This window comes from Paroedura picta, chromosome 18, assembly GCF_049243985.1.
Source record: "Paroedura picta isolate Pp20150507F chromosome 18, Ppicta_v3.0, whole genome shotgun sequence".
In the NCBI taxonomy this organism is placed as follows: Eukaryota; Metazoa; Chordata; class Lepidosauria; order Squamata; family Gekkonidae; genus Paroedura; species Paroedura picta.
In genome coordinates this window covers 2,087,469-2,103,192 of record NC_135386.1, presented here as the reverse complement: position 1 = coordinate 2,103,192, position 15,724 = coordinate 2,087,469, and the positions used below count along the sequence as shown (strand labels likewise).

General features: G+C 50.1%; 1 protein-coding gene across 7 annotated transcripts in view; it reads right to left on the bottom strand.

Moving 5' to 3' along the window:
- THSD4 (thrombospondin type 1 domain containing 4) overlaps positions 1–15,724 on the bottom strand; it is a 301,669-nt gene that overhangs the window by 272,507 nt on the left and 13,438 nt on the right. For all 7 annotated transcript variants that reach the window (XR_013227504.1, XR_013227501.1, XR_013227502.1 and 4 more), the window contains exons 4-5: positions 6,172–6,605; positions 2,298–2,742 (exon numbers count right to left, since the gene is read on the bottom strand). Coding sequence is in view for 3 of the 7 variants with exons in the window: in XM_077318332.1 (XP_077174447.1) it covers positions 2,298–2,742; positions 6,172–6,605 (879 nt within the window). In the remaining 4 variants the exon portion in view is untranslated. The remainder of the gene's footprint in view (positions 1–2,297; positions 2,743–6,171; positions 6,606–15,724) is intronic.

Genomic DNA, 15,724 nt, shown 5'->3' with positions numbered 1-15,724 from the left:
GAGGAACCCCTGAAATGTCTGTCAGGCTTCGGGGGACCCCGGAAGTGGTGTCCTGCGGAAGGGGGTGTGGAAGTGAGCGCAGAAGCAAGATACAGGAGCTATCCAGTCGATCAGTTGGCGTTTTTCCATTGTGCAGAAACAGACAAAACCTGTATACCTACAGGGGAAGTGGGCTCCTGTGGAAATCCACGGAATACCTGGCCAGTGCTTGCAGAACCCAATCCCTGGTCTACACTGTTGACAACACACACACACACATTCACAAAAATCCAGTGCAGGCAATTTCAAGGGAAGACAGCGATTAGGAGGCTTAACGTGTCTGAATTGGCTGAGCCGTAGGTGAGGGAGACGAGGCCTGAGCTGCAATACATAGAGAAGGTGAGAAGTTGTGGGCAGAGGAAAATTATCCCTCGGAAGAATGAGAGTCACGAAGTGGAAAGGCCAAGGAAAAAAAGGGGAACCTGGAGGGAACATCAGGAGGGAAATGTCTGGGAATTCAATGGAGGGGGCTGGGGAGATAGAGAGAGTGAGAGAATGAAAGGGAAGAAAGGAATTTGATCTAGTCACACTTCATTTTTAAGCGAACAAGGGTTTTTTTGCGGGGGGCGGGGAGGTTGGAGCCTGTCCAATTTTAATTTTAATTTCTGGGGCAGGGGAGAGAGAGACCAGCTGTGAGCAGCGACACTTCAGCAGTTCCCCCCCCCCAAACATCCTTGTTTCGGCCAAAGCGGTAACTAGGTTATTGTTGTTTTCTGTTATTCAGTCATGCTTTAGAGACCCTCTACACCTTTGGGGGTTTGAGGGTTTCTTTTTTTTTTTTTTTAAGTGTAAACCTTTTTAAAAGCCACTCTCCAAACTCAACCCGAGCCAGGTGAACTGTAGCAAAGTTTCCCACTGGGAATTACTGTGACTAACAAAATGTTGCGGCCCTAACCTGGATGGCCCAGACTAGCCTGAACTCAAAAGATCTCAGAAGCTAAGCAGGGTCGGCCCTGGTTGGTCCTTGGGTGGGAGACCCCCTAGGAAGCCCAGGGTGGCTACGCAGAAGCAGGCAGAGAGAAGCCATGTGCAAAGTGAGACATGTGTTCTTTCTCCAAATTATGCCCCTAGATCCTAATTTCCTATCCTGTTCGCCTTTCGTAGGACTGCAAGCCACCGGCAAGGAATCCCGTCTGGCTCCTTCAGCGTGCGCCCAGCCCAACCCCATGCTTTGAAATGAAATATAATAAATCACAAGACAGAAATACACTGTCTTTTTTAAAAATCTCTTGAACAAGCATCAGCCTTCATCCTGCACCCCAATCCTGCACACACAACTTAGAATCTCACAGGCCGAACTGCAGAAAGTTCAGGCTTCGTGACTAAAACAGTCAGTCGTGAAAAATGAGTTCTGCCATAAATGGCCACAAAAAAAAAAAAAAAACCACCCCACATGCAATAAAAACAGAACGAGGAGGAAATGACCTAATGGGCCAAGGCGGGGTGAGTTAATTGGTTATTAATTAACCGCCCCGAGCAGAATCCATAGGGGGAAGTGACCCAACCCTAGGGTTCCAATTAACAGACTTCTTCTCCCTTGATAAATTATATTAACCTTATGGAATGTTCCAAATAAAAAGTGGAGGGGCAGGAAATCTATACCCTGTGGACGCCAGCGGGGCCCTTCAAAATAGTTTGGCTAATAAATTAAATTAAGGCCCCAATGTATATGTTGGGAGAAACACTAGACTTCTTGGAATTTTACACGGGCCCGATTTCCTATTTTAATTATTGGTTTTTACATTATTTGTTGGGGACCCACGTAGCTGGATGATACACCTAAAATGGGGGGGGGGGGGGAGGGCAGGACACATAATTGACATTTTCTTTCCAATTATTTTTAAGAGAAGAAGAGAGGGATGGTGCTAAGGGAATATTACTGAGCGTAGAAAGGACTGGCTGTTTTGAGCAGGGGTCTACAGGTTTTTAGACCTTGTAGTCATCTTTGGTAGGCACAACAGCAAAGTGGCTACTGCAGGAGGTGGAGCCAACCACAAAATGGCTGCCACAGGAGGCGGAGCCAATGAGAAAACATCGGGGAGCAAGGTTACACATAACATCTAACTCATCAACAGTTCAGGAGGAAACTCCCTTTCAATCTGCACAGGCAATTTTCATGAGTCATCGCTCCCTACTACATGAACACCAGGTTATCCGAAATATCCAGGAAATCTTGAAGTTCTGCCCACCCCCCGCCCCCCACATCCCCCAACCCAGGTCACAGCTCCTGACGACAACAAGTTAAGACCCCCACTCACATTTGAGTTGCAGAGTTTGTGCTGCTTGTAGGCTCCGGTGCACACAATCGCAGACGTCCTCGGAGAAGGAGGCTGGCCTTGAATCGGCTGGCGGGATACCGGGAGGTGAGTGCTCAGCGCAGGACCGTGGAATAAGCTTGGCGGCCCAGGGAATGCCTGCAAATGGGGCACCGGCTGCCGATACAAGGGGCCGCTCGCTCCCTGCGGCCTTGGCGGAGGCCTGCCGTCTTCCTGGGGCAGCTTGCCCAGATGGCGGGAAGGGTTCGTCGGAGGGCCGAAGGGGGTCCCGGTGCCCACGCCTGGCTGGCTGGCCGCCTCCCGTGCCAACTGGCGCTGGCGCCGCGGCTTGTGCGGTGACTGCCCCGTCTGCGTCTGCAGCGGCAAGATGTAGGGCACTTTTCCGTAGCCGTACGTCCCAGGTCCGATGGGGTTTTTGTTTCTGCCTCTGAGGACAAAGGCGTAAATAACTCAGCCGGAGTTTAACAACAAGTGCGTTATCCACAGTTTCCAATTTTGTGAAAGTAAAACCAAGACTGTGATTCAAACAATCCATGCTGCACGGTCCAACGTTGCAGAGAAACAACCTGGTCTGCTTTAAATATTCAATAAGAGTGTGTGGGTGTTTTAAATGCCGTTTTAACGTTTGAAACAATTTAATGTCTCTCCCCATGGGGATCCCAGGTCAGGTTGAACGGCAGCATAGATATGGAAACCCCCTAGGCTGGTGAATACCTGGAGAATTTAAGGGTGGCTCAGAGGAGGATGGGGTTTGGAGTGGAAAGGACCTCCGCAGGATATTACACCACAGAATCCAGCCTCCAAAGCTGCCCTTTTCTCTGGGGAACTGATCTCTGAAATCTGGAGATAATAGGAGGTGGTTTGAAACCCAACCTCTGAAGAACAAGCCTTCTGGGAGCTTACCCTAGCAAAATTTTAACAAGGTATCCCAAAAAGACAATGCCGGGTACTGGAATTTATAGGGGACTGTCTCCAATAAACAGGAAGATGCACCTGGAAGATACACGATATCACAGCTGTTACATATAGGAAGATAACTCACTGGTAAAGCAGCCAATATTGTATTTCCTTAATCGCACAAACAGGTGGGCGCAACAGTTTAACTCTTGCTTACTAATGCTTAACGTCTTTAACAGTATTTGTTCTCTCCCCTCTTCATCCAGCCCATTTGGAAAGGAACCGTTAATTGAGTGGAATGTCTTGGCCCGTAGCTTGCTTTGTTTTGTCCTGAGGACGGTTAAGTGGGAGGCAGAGAAAATCAAGCGAGGATGAAGAAATAATATTATTGGAATGGTGGCATGTTGAAGAAATCGCCTACAAATCAACAGTCACTCGCTGATGTGCTTTTATGCTTTGTTGTGAGCAGTAAGATCACAAGCCCCAGCCAATCACCACTGAGACAGGAAGTGAGATCACAAGCCCCAGGCAGTCAACACTGAGACAGGAAGTGAGATCACAAGCCCCAGGCAATCAACAGAGAGACAGGAAGTGAGATCACAAACCCCAGTCAATCAACACCTAGACAGGTAGTGTGACCACAAGCCTCAACCAATCAACACAGAGACAGGAATTGAGTCCACGTGCATCAGCCAATCAACACTGAGACAGGAAGTGATATCGCAAGCCCCAGCCAATCAACATTGAGTATCAGAATTTCCTGCACTTGTTCAATCCCATTGCTTCAAGAGAAAAGATACGCATCAACCTGACCATTCCAAATAAATGCTAAATATCTGTACCAATCCCCCTCCTCCAACACCACCACTAAAACGGAAAAACTAATGTCGAATAGACCACCATCAGATCTGTCCACGCTTGGCAACAAGCCGACGCCGTATCAGCAGAAATGCTGGGCTGGAATTTGGCAAAGCACTTGTCGGAGGACGCTGGAGACTCCCGCGCTGTCTCCTCGCCTGGGCAGAAGCCGTGCTCTGAAAGAGGCAGGTGGATTTATGACCCTCGTCTGTACCCAACCGCCCATCTATCATCTTTCTGTCCTGCGTTATCGCACCGGGCAGGTGAACATTCCACGAACTCTCATTTCACCGCCGAGCCGTTCAGCCCAAGGTGGGGAATAAAGTTTAAGAGCAAGCCGGTAAGGGAGAGATTGTGAGCGAGAATCCGTTCTCCAGAAACCGGGCTGGAAGATCCGCCCATCAAAACTGCAGCATCGAGAGAATCCGACTGCCCGTTTCTACAACCCGCACGTGCCTTCATAAAGGCCATGCTCCGAAATGGTTTGATTCTGCAATCTTTTCTTAGAAGCGGCGTGTACAGAAGGGGGAGCCTTCCCTCCTCCCCAATAGTCGCCCTGGGGGTGCACAGAATCCGGGCCTCATCTGCAGAACTGGTTTGAACTCCACAGCGTTGGCCGTTCCAAACCTTTCCTGCTCTATCTACAAGGGATGCGAACATTTTGCGTTTTTGAAGGATTTCCTCAGCTGCCGCAACATATTTACTTTGGATCCCGTCCCGCAGCACCCAACCGCCTTCTCCTGCCTTCTCCAGTCGCAAACCTTAATCCCTTTTTTATTGTTCGGCAGACGTCTGCGGCTCGTCTTGTAAAGAAAGCAAATGTTCCAGCAGTGGACAAGCCCAAATGTTGCCTACCAGGACAATCCATTACTGAAACGCAGACTTTCCTGCCAAGATCTGACCATTTGTTTCCCGTTCGTCTGCAAAACTTTGCAATGTACGCTTGACCTTTGCGGAATTCAGAACGCGTGCGACGTTCATCCTGCTCAAACCCTGGCCTTCCCATTTGTCTTCCGCCCCTCCTACATTTCTGCATCGTTGCCGGTGAAATTCATACCCCGTACGGGACTGCCAGAAAGCTCTGGGGTCCCATTCACGGAGTAGAAGCTCGCTTTCCCATACATTCATAATCCTGACGCAAACGCCCAAACGCAGCGGGAACGTTATTTCCGCATCGACAAAGAAAACCATTTTTAAAACCACTTAAAACACAGAGGATATGGTGGGGGCGGAAGGCGAGTCACAGGCAATATATGGCGAGTCGACCTTTTAGAGCAGGGTAGTCAAATTGCTGCCCTCCAGATGTCCATGGACTACAATTCCCATGAGCCCCTGCCAGCATTCGCTGGCAGGGGCACATGGGTATTGTAATCCATGGACATCTGGAGGGCCACAGTTTGACTACCCCTGCTTTAGAGTTTCCAAGGGAAGAGGCAAACAGAGGTGATTGGTACCTCTGCGTAGCAACCCAGGACTTCCTTCATGGCCTCTCATGCAAGCACTACCTGGGTCTGACCCTGCTTGGCTTCTGAGATCTGATGAATTCGGCTAGCCTGGGAAATCCAGGTCAAGGCAAGAGGTGAACAGAGGGGGCTGGCCATTGCTGGCAACCCAGGACTTTCTGGGTGGTCAAACCCTTCTTAGCTTGTCTCAAGAGACATACAACTGGTGAATTCTTCACTCATTCACTTTCTCTCTCACACACACACACACACACACACAATGACACATACAACTGTGCACAACCACGTGTCCCTGTTTCATTCTGACGCAGAAGAACTATGGCTACTAACAGACGTTCAGACAGTATGAATGCTCCAGCTGCCCTGTCCAAGGTTCTGGATTCAAGCCCAGCCATTCCTTAGTGGCCAACAAGGTTTTAGGGGCCTGATCATTTCCAGCTCGTTATCTCAGGTGCTCTGCGGTATCCTAAGGCTAGGACTTCCTTTAAAAAGTCACCCTGACGGTTGTGACATCTTCACCGCTTGTCCAGTTAACATATAAGAACCATCTACGATGTCATTGGGATAAAACATAGGCGCCATTAATCACAGGGATCGCTTGTGTGTCTGTTCCCAATTTTGACGCTGAGAACAGTTACCTTCTATCCGGCCTGCGACTACGGCGGCGAGACTGGGACAGGCGGCCTCCCCGCGACGCCCCTCGGCTCAGGTGGCTGTCGTTGCGGCCCCCCGAGGAGAGGCCTGCTCGGAGACCCCCCCGGAGACTCTGCTCCTCGTTCCTGTGAAGGGGCACCGACGTCCGTATGGCTGAGATGACGTGGCCGGAGTAAGGGCTCAGGAGGCCTTCTTGGTGGTGGTGACCAAGAGTCCGTTCGGAGACAGGGAACTGTCCCGGCCTGCGGTAATTCCGCTCGTAATAATATCCCGGCAGGCAAGGCCTGGTTTGCTCCATGACCCCTCCGCTACAGCTTCGGGAACAGGCCGACCAGGGCCCCCAGTTCCCCCAGACCCCAGGGAATCCTGCATTTTCTTCTTCTGCAGCGATGTTTTGCTCTTCTATCCTTTGTGGGACCTAAAACAGAATGGGGTAGATAGTTTAGCGCAGCACACGTATTGCTCGTTTGATCACTCTGCAAATCTGACTTCAAAGCTATCGATGCTCAGAGTCAGCATGCGGAAGAGCGTTAAATATCCATCGAGAGGCTCAAATTTAGACCCATTCTACTTCTATATGCACAAATATGGCACTGATTTTACACCTCAGTGTTTTCAGAGCACACATGCACCATTAACCTCTTCCATAAATTGTTACAGGTCATTTTCTGTCGATAGAGGCCGTCCCCATGTAGCTGAGATGAAGAAGAGTTTCTCACTACCCAAAGGAGTCCCAACTAGGCTTACAAACACCCTTCCCTTCCTCTCCCCCACAACAGGCTCCCTGTGAGGTAGTTGGGGCTGGGAGAGCTCTGAGAGAACTGTGACTGGCCCAAGGTCACTCAGCTGAAGTTGCAGCTGAAGTTGCCAACCTCCAGGTGGAACAAACAAACAAAAAAAATCCTGAGTCTGTGTGAGGCAAAAATAGCAAATTTTACTAGACACCTTTAGAGAGCGTTTCTGTATCTTCCTTTCTGCAGCTTGATGGACATGATAAAAAAAAAATATTTACTTCTCCACACTAAGTTTGACAAAAACAAGTTGATTTTCTAGAAACTGTTTGAGAACGAAGACTTCAGGAGGATTCTCTCCCTGGATGATGACATGTTTTGTTTGCGCTGAAGCTAGTAAAATTTTATATATTTGGCCAGCCACAGCCTCATCAGATCCCTGGAAGAAAATGGCTGGAAATATACCCCACAGAGGCCCATCCTCTAAAGCAGGGGTAGTCAAACTGCGGCCCTCCAGATGCCCATGGACTACAATTCCCATGAGCCCCTGCCAGCGTTCGCTGGGACCCTGGTCTCTGAGGATTTCCAGACTGTTTCTCCCCATTTCAGTCCCGCTGCTCAAAACCGGGAAAACCATGCCTTCTCCCCCAATATTTCACAACTGGGGTTTTGTTTCTTTGTTTTGGAAAGCACGACAAGAAGCGACACGGTTTGTCCACGCCGGACCCAGCCCGAGCGGAAGGTGAAAGCCAGAGAGGATGCAGTTTTTGACTCTGAAATGTTTCTTCTTGCTATCTGTTTTATCTGGCCGCAGGGCTGTATTGAAATAAATTTGAATTGGAGAGGAAGCGGCTAGGAAGAGGGCGGAAGGGCTGACTGGAGACTAAAGCCCTTGAAAGACGAACGGCGTTCACTTCGGCGCAGGCTCTGGTGCATTCGAACTCGCTTCCTCTGAGAGCCGGACGCCGGACTGCCAACCCTGCTTAAGGGGGAAAGGGACAGAGAGGACCTCGCCAGGGCCTGTATTGCCTCAGCGTCCTCCCTCCAAGGCCGCCATTTTCTCCATCTCTGCAGTGGGTTGCTAGGCAACCGTTGAGAGGCCAGGGGACTGGGAGGGAGGCCTAGGCCCCAGCACTGCCAACATGGTGGCATCTCTTCCAGCATGCACCGGAAATGACGCCATCACGTCACCAGCATCCCAGCCATGCTGGGGGCATTTGGGCAAAACCCCTGCAGATCACAAAATGGCCGCTACCATAGAGTTTGGGCCCAAATGCCAGAGAGGCGTCGCCACACCGGCCACATGCGTGCGCCAGAAGTGATGTCACTTTCTCTCCTGCTGGCACGTCCCCCAGTGGCCAATCGATGGGCAAGGGGGGACCCCATGCGAGGGGCTGGCCACCCTCCTCTGCAGCCTGGAGATCTCCAGGGCCCACCTGGAGATTGGCAAGCTGAGTTATTAGTGGACGCCTCCACGGCAAACTTGGAATCAGGTGAGGCTGCAATTCACAAAAGCCCACGGCCCGGTTTTGTCCTTTTCCTTCCACTCTTGGTTCCAATCCAGTCTTATCGGGGGGCGGATCAGGTTTCGGCTGTTGGGTCTACTTAGCCTCAGTTTTACAGCCATCAAATGCAACCCTCGGCCTGCAAAGGGCTCCGCGCCCCACTTAAAATCATTCTGTTTCGTGGCTGAGGAGATGGAAGAAGCCGATCGCAGACGAGCACCAGACTCCAGAAAAGGCGATTCAGGCCTCGGAGGTTTTCGGGAAGGACGAACAGGAATGAGACCTGAGATCCTGGAGAGCGGCTGCCGTCTGAGCCGGCAATACTGGACTTGACCAACCAAGAGCCTGATTCGGTAGGAAACTTCAGGGTTCCGAGTGCGATTCTCGGTTCTTGAGGACTAGTCTGTTTACAACATGCCAAGATCTTGCTTTGAAAGTCAGCTACCGATACCGTGAATAAAACAGTTGTTTGAACGAGCCCCAAAACCAACAAAGCAGAGGAAGGCAAAACATTAACTGAAACCACATTTCTGAAGTGCCTCTTACTAAAAGTTTTCAGCAAGAACACCGGAGGAAGGAGGGGAGGGGGGAACCTTTAAAAACTCTGAAAACTCTGTGGTTTTTTTAAGCATCCAGCCAGGCAAAACCTGGTACTGCTGTGTGTAAATGAAACCACGCTACGAGATACGCATGAGTGATTTTTTCAAACATGGTGGGCAAAGGAGATTTTCAGATTTTGACAGGAGGCGGCGAAAAGGATATCCATTAAAGCCTTAAATGGTCCTTTTTTCCTCTCTCTTTTTTTTTAAAGCAGACGTTTAAAATAGCTGGATGGGAATAAATCTCCGTTCAGGAATTTACAAATAAGCACACTCCTAAATGGATTATCTTGGAGACTGATCGTTTTTAAAGAACGCCAAGGCGAGGGAATCGGTAAGGATCAGATTTAATCCTCCTAGCCAATTGGATATTCGGTGGCCAATCAGAAGCCCTGCTGGGCAAATTCCTGACCTAGCCCCACCCACTTTCAAAAAGCACTTGGTGGACACCAGAAATGATGGCAGTGGACACCCCAATGGCCACGGACACCACTCTGAGGACGCCTGTGCTAGAAGAAGAAGAAGAAGAGTTGGTTCTTATATGCCGCTTTTCCCTACCCGAAGGAGGCTCAAAGCGGCTTACAGTCACCTTCCCATTCCTTTCCCCACAAAAGACACCCTGTGGGGTGGGTGAGGCTGAGAGAGCCCTGATATCACTGCCCGGTCGGAACAGTTTTATCAGCGCCGTGGCGAGCCCAAGGTCACCCAGCTGGCTGCATGTGGGGGAGCGCAGATTCGAACCCGGCATGCCAGATTAGAAGTCCGCACTCCTAACCACTACACCAAACTGGCTCTCAAACTGGCTAGAGCATGGCTCACTGTCTTGAGCAACCTCTTCTGCCCTGCAGACTCTGCTTACAGGAAGCGAGTTTATGGAGCTTATCTGGTGATCTTCCAGAAGTGCAAACCTGTGCCCGAGGTCATGGATTACACATGTTTGCGATACCATCTGGGCATCTGGGAGACAGCCCGGCTGCTACCTTGGAGGTCTGTTTGTCTGCAAGACGGCAGTCGACATGATGCCTCTCATCTCCCTCAGCCTGGTTTTGGAGGCCCACCAAGGAGCTCAAGGCAACTTGGCGTCTCGTTGGGAAAGTTTTCGGGAAAATCGTTCAGAGTGTTCCGGGTGTGGCTAGTCAGATAGCATGAAGGGAAACATGAATTCGGGGCTGAGGCAGCACAGTTGGGTGGGAGACACTGCAGAATCTTATTAGAATGGGATTTGGGATGGTGGCACCACTCTCATAAGAGCAGTACAGATCCCCAGCCACTCACACTGAAGACAATCCCTCTTGCCCCCCTAGGGTTGCCAACTCTGGGTCGGGAAAAACCTGGAGACTGCCATGTCTCCAGAGAAACTGATCCTAATTGCCCGGAGATGAGCTGTCATTCTGGAGACTCCCCAAGTCCCACCTGGAGGCTGGCACCCCTAATCTGAACCCCGGGGTCTCCACCAATCCCTAGGGAAGCAAGCTTTCCCCAGCAGATGAAGAGCTGGTGTCCCATACAGCTGTTTGCCCTTCCGCCTGTAACGATGGCATGCCTACCCAGTTTGCCTATCCACACGGGAAGCCGGAGGACCAGCCGAACGGGCTGGAACCAGGGCTTCCCATATGCTGCACTCAGAGTTCTGGATCCAGGCCTCTCTAGCGCTAAATAATCTGTAACGTGACTAATTGCCCGTCAACAGCTGCTTCCCCTCAATTGTTCCACAGTTTTTTCTTAGACGTTTCAGTGTCCAGGTTTCTTTGGGGCAGGGGGAAAGGCAGAATGCGGAACTGCCCGGTGACGGTGGAATTTTGCATTCCTCTGCATGCATCAGACAAGATCAAGGTAGCCTGAACCATCCAAGTGAGGGTATTGTTCAAATAGGAATCAATAATTTCTCAGGAAAGCCTCAATATACGTCCTGCGCACACACACAAAATTGACACGTAACTTCTCAGGCCTTTGGTCACATCTCCTCCTCCAAAACAACAACAACAACAAAAACCAACCCAGCACTTTATTTAAACTGCTGTGAGCAAAATAAAATAGTCCAGCATTGCTTCCATTAGTCAAGGAAGAAAGAAGATATATGACTTGGGATTTCGTCGACAGTTGTTGAAAAGTTCGCTAGGCAAGAACGCCCCAAGGAGGAAGCAGTGCTGGAATTGGAAGCCACGATTTCCTTCAAGCTAACTGGCTGTACAAGAAACCCAAGATGTCATCATGGTTTAAAAATGCTAATTTCCCCCTCTGGGGTGGTGTCATAATTGATCAAGGCAGAGAGGTCTGCAGGGGAAACATATTTACTTAAGCGTTCTGATGCTTTTTACGTTTATGGATCCCCTACCCACCTTGATCTACGGGAATCCTCAGGGGATCGGCGATATGGCAAATTGGGAGGGAGAGACATTGGTTCTGTGAGACCGCTTAGGGTGGAAACGCCGTGGTTTGTTCAGGCAGATATTACGAAGCCACAGAACGACAGGGCCCACCCGTTCAATTCCGGTACGGGTTTTCTGCATGGGGTTTCATGATTTGCAGCTGTTTCTCCCCCCCCCCCTGCTTAAAGGAATTGGGATTGCAGGACCAGATGTCTACATGTGGTGTGAGAAAGTATCATGGAGACTCTCTGCCATCCACTAAAACCCTCCAATGTTATTTTAAGGCTTACTGCTTGGTGTCTTGTCATTCCCAAATCAATCCATTTTCAAGAGGAAGGAGGGGGAGAAAAAGGAGACGTCGAAGAAGCAGATGAAGGAGGAGAACAAGAAGAGAAGAAGAAGAGCTGGCTTTATAAAAACCCGCTTTTCATTTCCCGAAGGAGTCCTAACGTGGCTTACAAATAGCTTTCCCTTCCTCTCCCCACAACAGACACCCTGTGAGAGAGCTCTGAGAGAAATGCTCTGCGAGAACAGCCCTAAGAGATCTGTGACTGGCCCAAGGTCACTCAGCTGGCTGCCTGGGGAGGAGGAGTGGGGAATCGAACCCGGTTCTCCAGATTAGATTCCGTTCCATATTTTTTTCTTCTCTAACAAAAGCAGCTGGTAAAAAATCATCGCCCCCTGGGTGATCCTAATCTTATGATCATGGAAACTTAAAAACTACGAAGATTTCCCAGCATTTAGACTGAGGAGATTCAAACGCCTTTTCTTCAGACAGCAAATGCTGGCAGGGGCTCATGGGAATTGTAGTTCATGAACATCTGGAGGACCACAGGTTGACTACCCCTGCTATAGATTGTACCTTCTAACCCAGCCGTTTTTTCCAAGGGACCTTAATTCTGCCACCTGGAGATCAGTTTTAACTCCAGGCGATCTCCAGGCACCATCTGGAGGTTGGCACTCCTAAATTGAGTGGGTGAGCCTGGGCCAGTACAGGCGTAGCAGAGATATTACAGTGCAAAAACTCAAGAAGGGCTAACAAATCTTAAGCAAACACCCTCCAAATCATAGCCAGTTTTGAGTTATAAGGAAGTGAGAAGAATCTTAAAGTTTTACTGTCCACAGTCCAAGTTTCCCGACTTTTAAAAAGATCTTTCCTGAACATCTGTGCAAATTAAGATTAAGAGAACGCAAAAACCAGGAAACAGAAGACTGTCTCTGCATCCAAACTTTTCTGCAGAGTTCATCGCAGCTTGGAAAGCATAACCGGTCCGGCCGGCAGCTCCGCCCACCTCAGAAGGGCCTTTTAACATTATCTAAACCCCCCAGAGGGCAAACCGCTCTGAAGAAATCTCACCCAGACGCCGTGTATCGAGAGGAAAGGGCTTCCTACAATGCCTGGCCCGTTTAATCTTTCCGACCGAACAATGCGGCCATTGTGTGTCAGCACTTAAGACGCTGATGGCGTAGCCCCTCTTATCCGGGCAATTCCGAAAAAGCAGCCAGGTGAGGTTTCGGGGCACCTTGGAGACGGAACACCCAGGAATCTTGGTCCGACAAGGTCAGTATTGTCTAAGACTGGCAACGAATCTCCAGGGTCTCAGGTGGAGGTCTTTCACATCACCTTCTGCCTGGTCGTAAGAACATCAGCAGAGCCCTGCTGGGTCAGACCAGGGAGGGTCCATCTAGTCCAGCCTCCTGTCTCACCCAGGGGCCAACCAGTTCCTCTGGAGGGCCAGCAACAGGGCAGAGAGGCTGAGGCCTTCCTAAGAACACCAGAAGAGTCCTGCTGGATCAGACCAGGGGTCCCTCCAGTCCAGCCTCCTGTCTCACCCAGGGGCCAACCAGTTCCTCTGCAGGGCCAACAACAGGGCAGAGAGACCGAGGCCTTCCTAAGAACACCAGAAGAGCCCTGCTGGATCAGACCAGGGGTCCATCTAGTCCAGCACCCTGTCCCCTCTGAAAACTCACAGAAAGGACATACATTCCAATGCCTGTTACTAGCATCTGGGGATCCTGTGCTAGCAACACAGGATCAAATCAGTTTCTTACCCGTTACACGGCAGATTCTCTCATCTTGACTTTGTTTTCCGGTCAGTTTGCGCCATGAGGAAATCCTGAACTATTTACAAATATCTTAATGGAATGCTTGTTCATCTCCCCGAGCAACACGGTCGGGTTATATCCCCTGTGCTTACCGCTCAAAGGGGAAGCAGATGGGCAAGGTGCATGCAGAAGAATTTCCTTCGCCAAAACCTTAAGAACTTAACGTACGTGACTCGCTTTCATCTTAAGGAGAAGCACATGTATTTTTTTTGGGGGGGGGGTCCTCCAAAAAACAGATGGGGGATAGTTTCACTGCAACGTCCATCCCACAAAACCCCAGCGAGCATGATGGCTGGGCCTGGATCCATTTAACAACAGAACTTTCTATGCTCAAACTCAAAAACGTACACAGAGCCTTGAACATCTTTGCCTACAAATCAGTTTGTCAACTGCGTATTCTTTCAACGTCTGGCTTGTAAGGCATCTCATGGTCAGGGGAAAAAATATTTGTGCTGCCAGCCGACTAAAGGAGAAGAAAAACCCTGCTCTTCACTACTCAAAGGAGTCCCAATTACCTTTCCCTTCCCCTCCCCACAAGAGACACCCTGAGAGAGAGGTGGGGCTAAGAGAGCTCAAAGAGAACTGCTCTGCCAAAACAGCTCCAAGCGAATGGTGAGTGGCCCAAGATCACAGACTGCGTGTGGGGGAGGAGTAGGGAATCAAACCCCGTTCTCCAGATCAGAGTTCGCCGCTCTTACCCACGACATCACACTGAGTCTCGAACCCTTTCGCTTCCTTCCCCCACAACAGATGCCCTGTGAGGTAAGTGAGGCTGGGAGAGCTCTGAGAGAACTGTGGTAAGCCAACTAGCTGCATGTGGAGGAGGAGCAGGGAATCTAACCCAGTTACTAGAACATGCTAACACTCTAAATATGGAGACATCAAAGTACAACCACTCTCTGGGGATAAAATTATTGGTAAAGAATCATCGAATCATAGAGTTGGAAGGGACCTCCAGAGTCATCTAGTCCAACCCCCTGCAGAACACAGAAAATTCACAGCTACCTGCCCACCCCCATGAATGCTGGCCTTAAGCAAACAAAATCAAGCTGGGATGGAGTATCCGAAAGAACAGACTTGAGCCTTCGGGGAGGGCGGTATACAAATATGAAATAATAAAAATAAATAAAATAAATGAATAAAACTGTGTAATCCCTGAGAATCACCAGCGGCATCATCTCGGCTCACTCCCCTGTAGTGTTCAGCACAACCTACCTGCAACACGCCGGTTCTGTTGAAACATGGCAGAAGGAGAACAAGTTGTCAAGTTTCAAGTGACACATGGGAACCGCATCCATGGGTCGTTGCAAGCAAGAGACAGGCCTAGCCACCTAGGTTTTCATTGGTGGTCTCCCGTCCAGGTACTAAACAGGGTAGACCCTCATTAGCCCCTCCCCTGCCCCTGGTCCTTCCTTAGCTACCAGCACAAGCCGATGGAGTCAACATGTGCTGAAATAAACCCGATTTCCGCAAGCACGTGCAAGCCAGACCCCCGCTCGCAACTGCAAGGCATATCCGGAACGAACCCAATTCCAGCGATCGTCTGAGAGCCAAATCCCAGGATGAGAGAAGCCGTATCGTTTTCCCACGTCGCCAAGCTATCCAGAGCCACGGAATCAACTTACACTCACACCTGCGGGGAATATCCCAAAGAATGCGTAGCCGGCACCGACCATAAACCGAGCCGCTTCCTACATCCCGGCGAAATCTCAGGACCAAACTGGGCAAAACGCTCCATTTAGAAAGAAGCTTTCCGCGTGTCCCACAGCCGATCGGGGTCTTGCAGAGTTTAATGGGTGCGCCCCTCTCTTCGAGAACTCGGCTCTCCGTGAATAGAACCTTGTCCTCAGCAGCCAATTCCCAGGGTTGACCCTCACAGACCTCATAGCCTTTTCAAGAGCGTCACCAATGGTGCTTCCGAGGGGCCGCGAAAAATGTTTCCTTGTGCCAAGGGTTTTAAGCTCATGCGCAGCGACCCTCCGACATGCTAATTATTTAAAAAAGCATTTGTGACATTTGCAAAGGGAGGGTTTTCTTGTAAACGGCCTACGAGCGTCAAACAAAGAGCCAGTTACCTCTCGGGGATTGTCTGTCTTGCCTTTAACCGCCAGTTCTTATGGGGGAGTTGCGCGGGGTTTTGGTAATGTCTTATTTAGGTTCTTAATTGCGCGATGCTTTCCGCGACGGCGGCTTTTGTGAAGCCTAAGAGAAATCGCAGTCCTTTCTG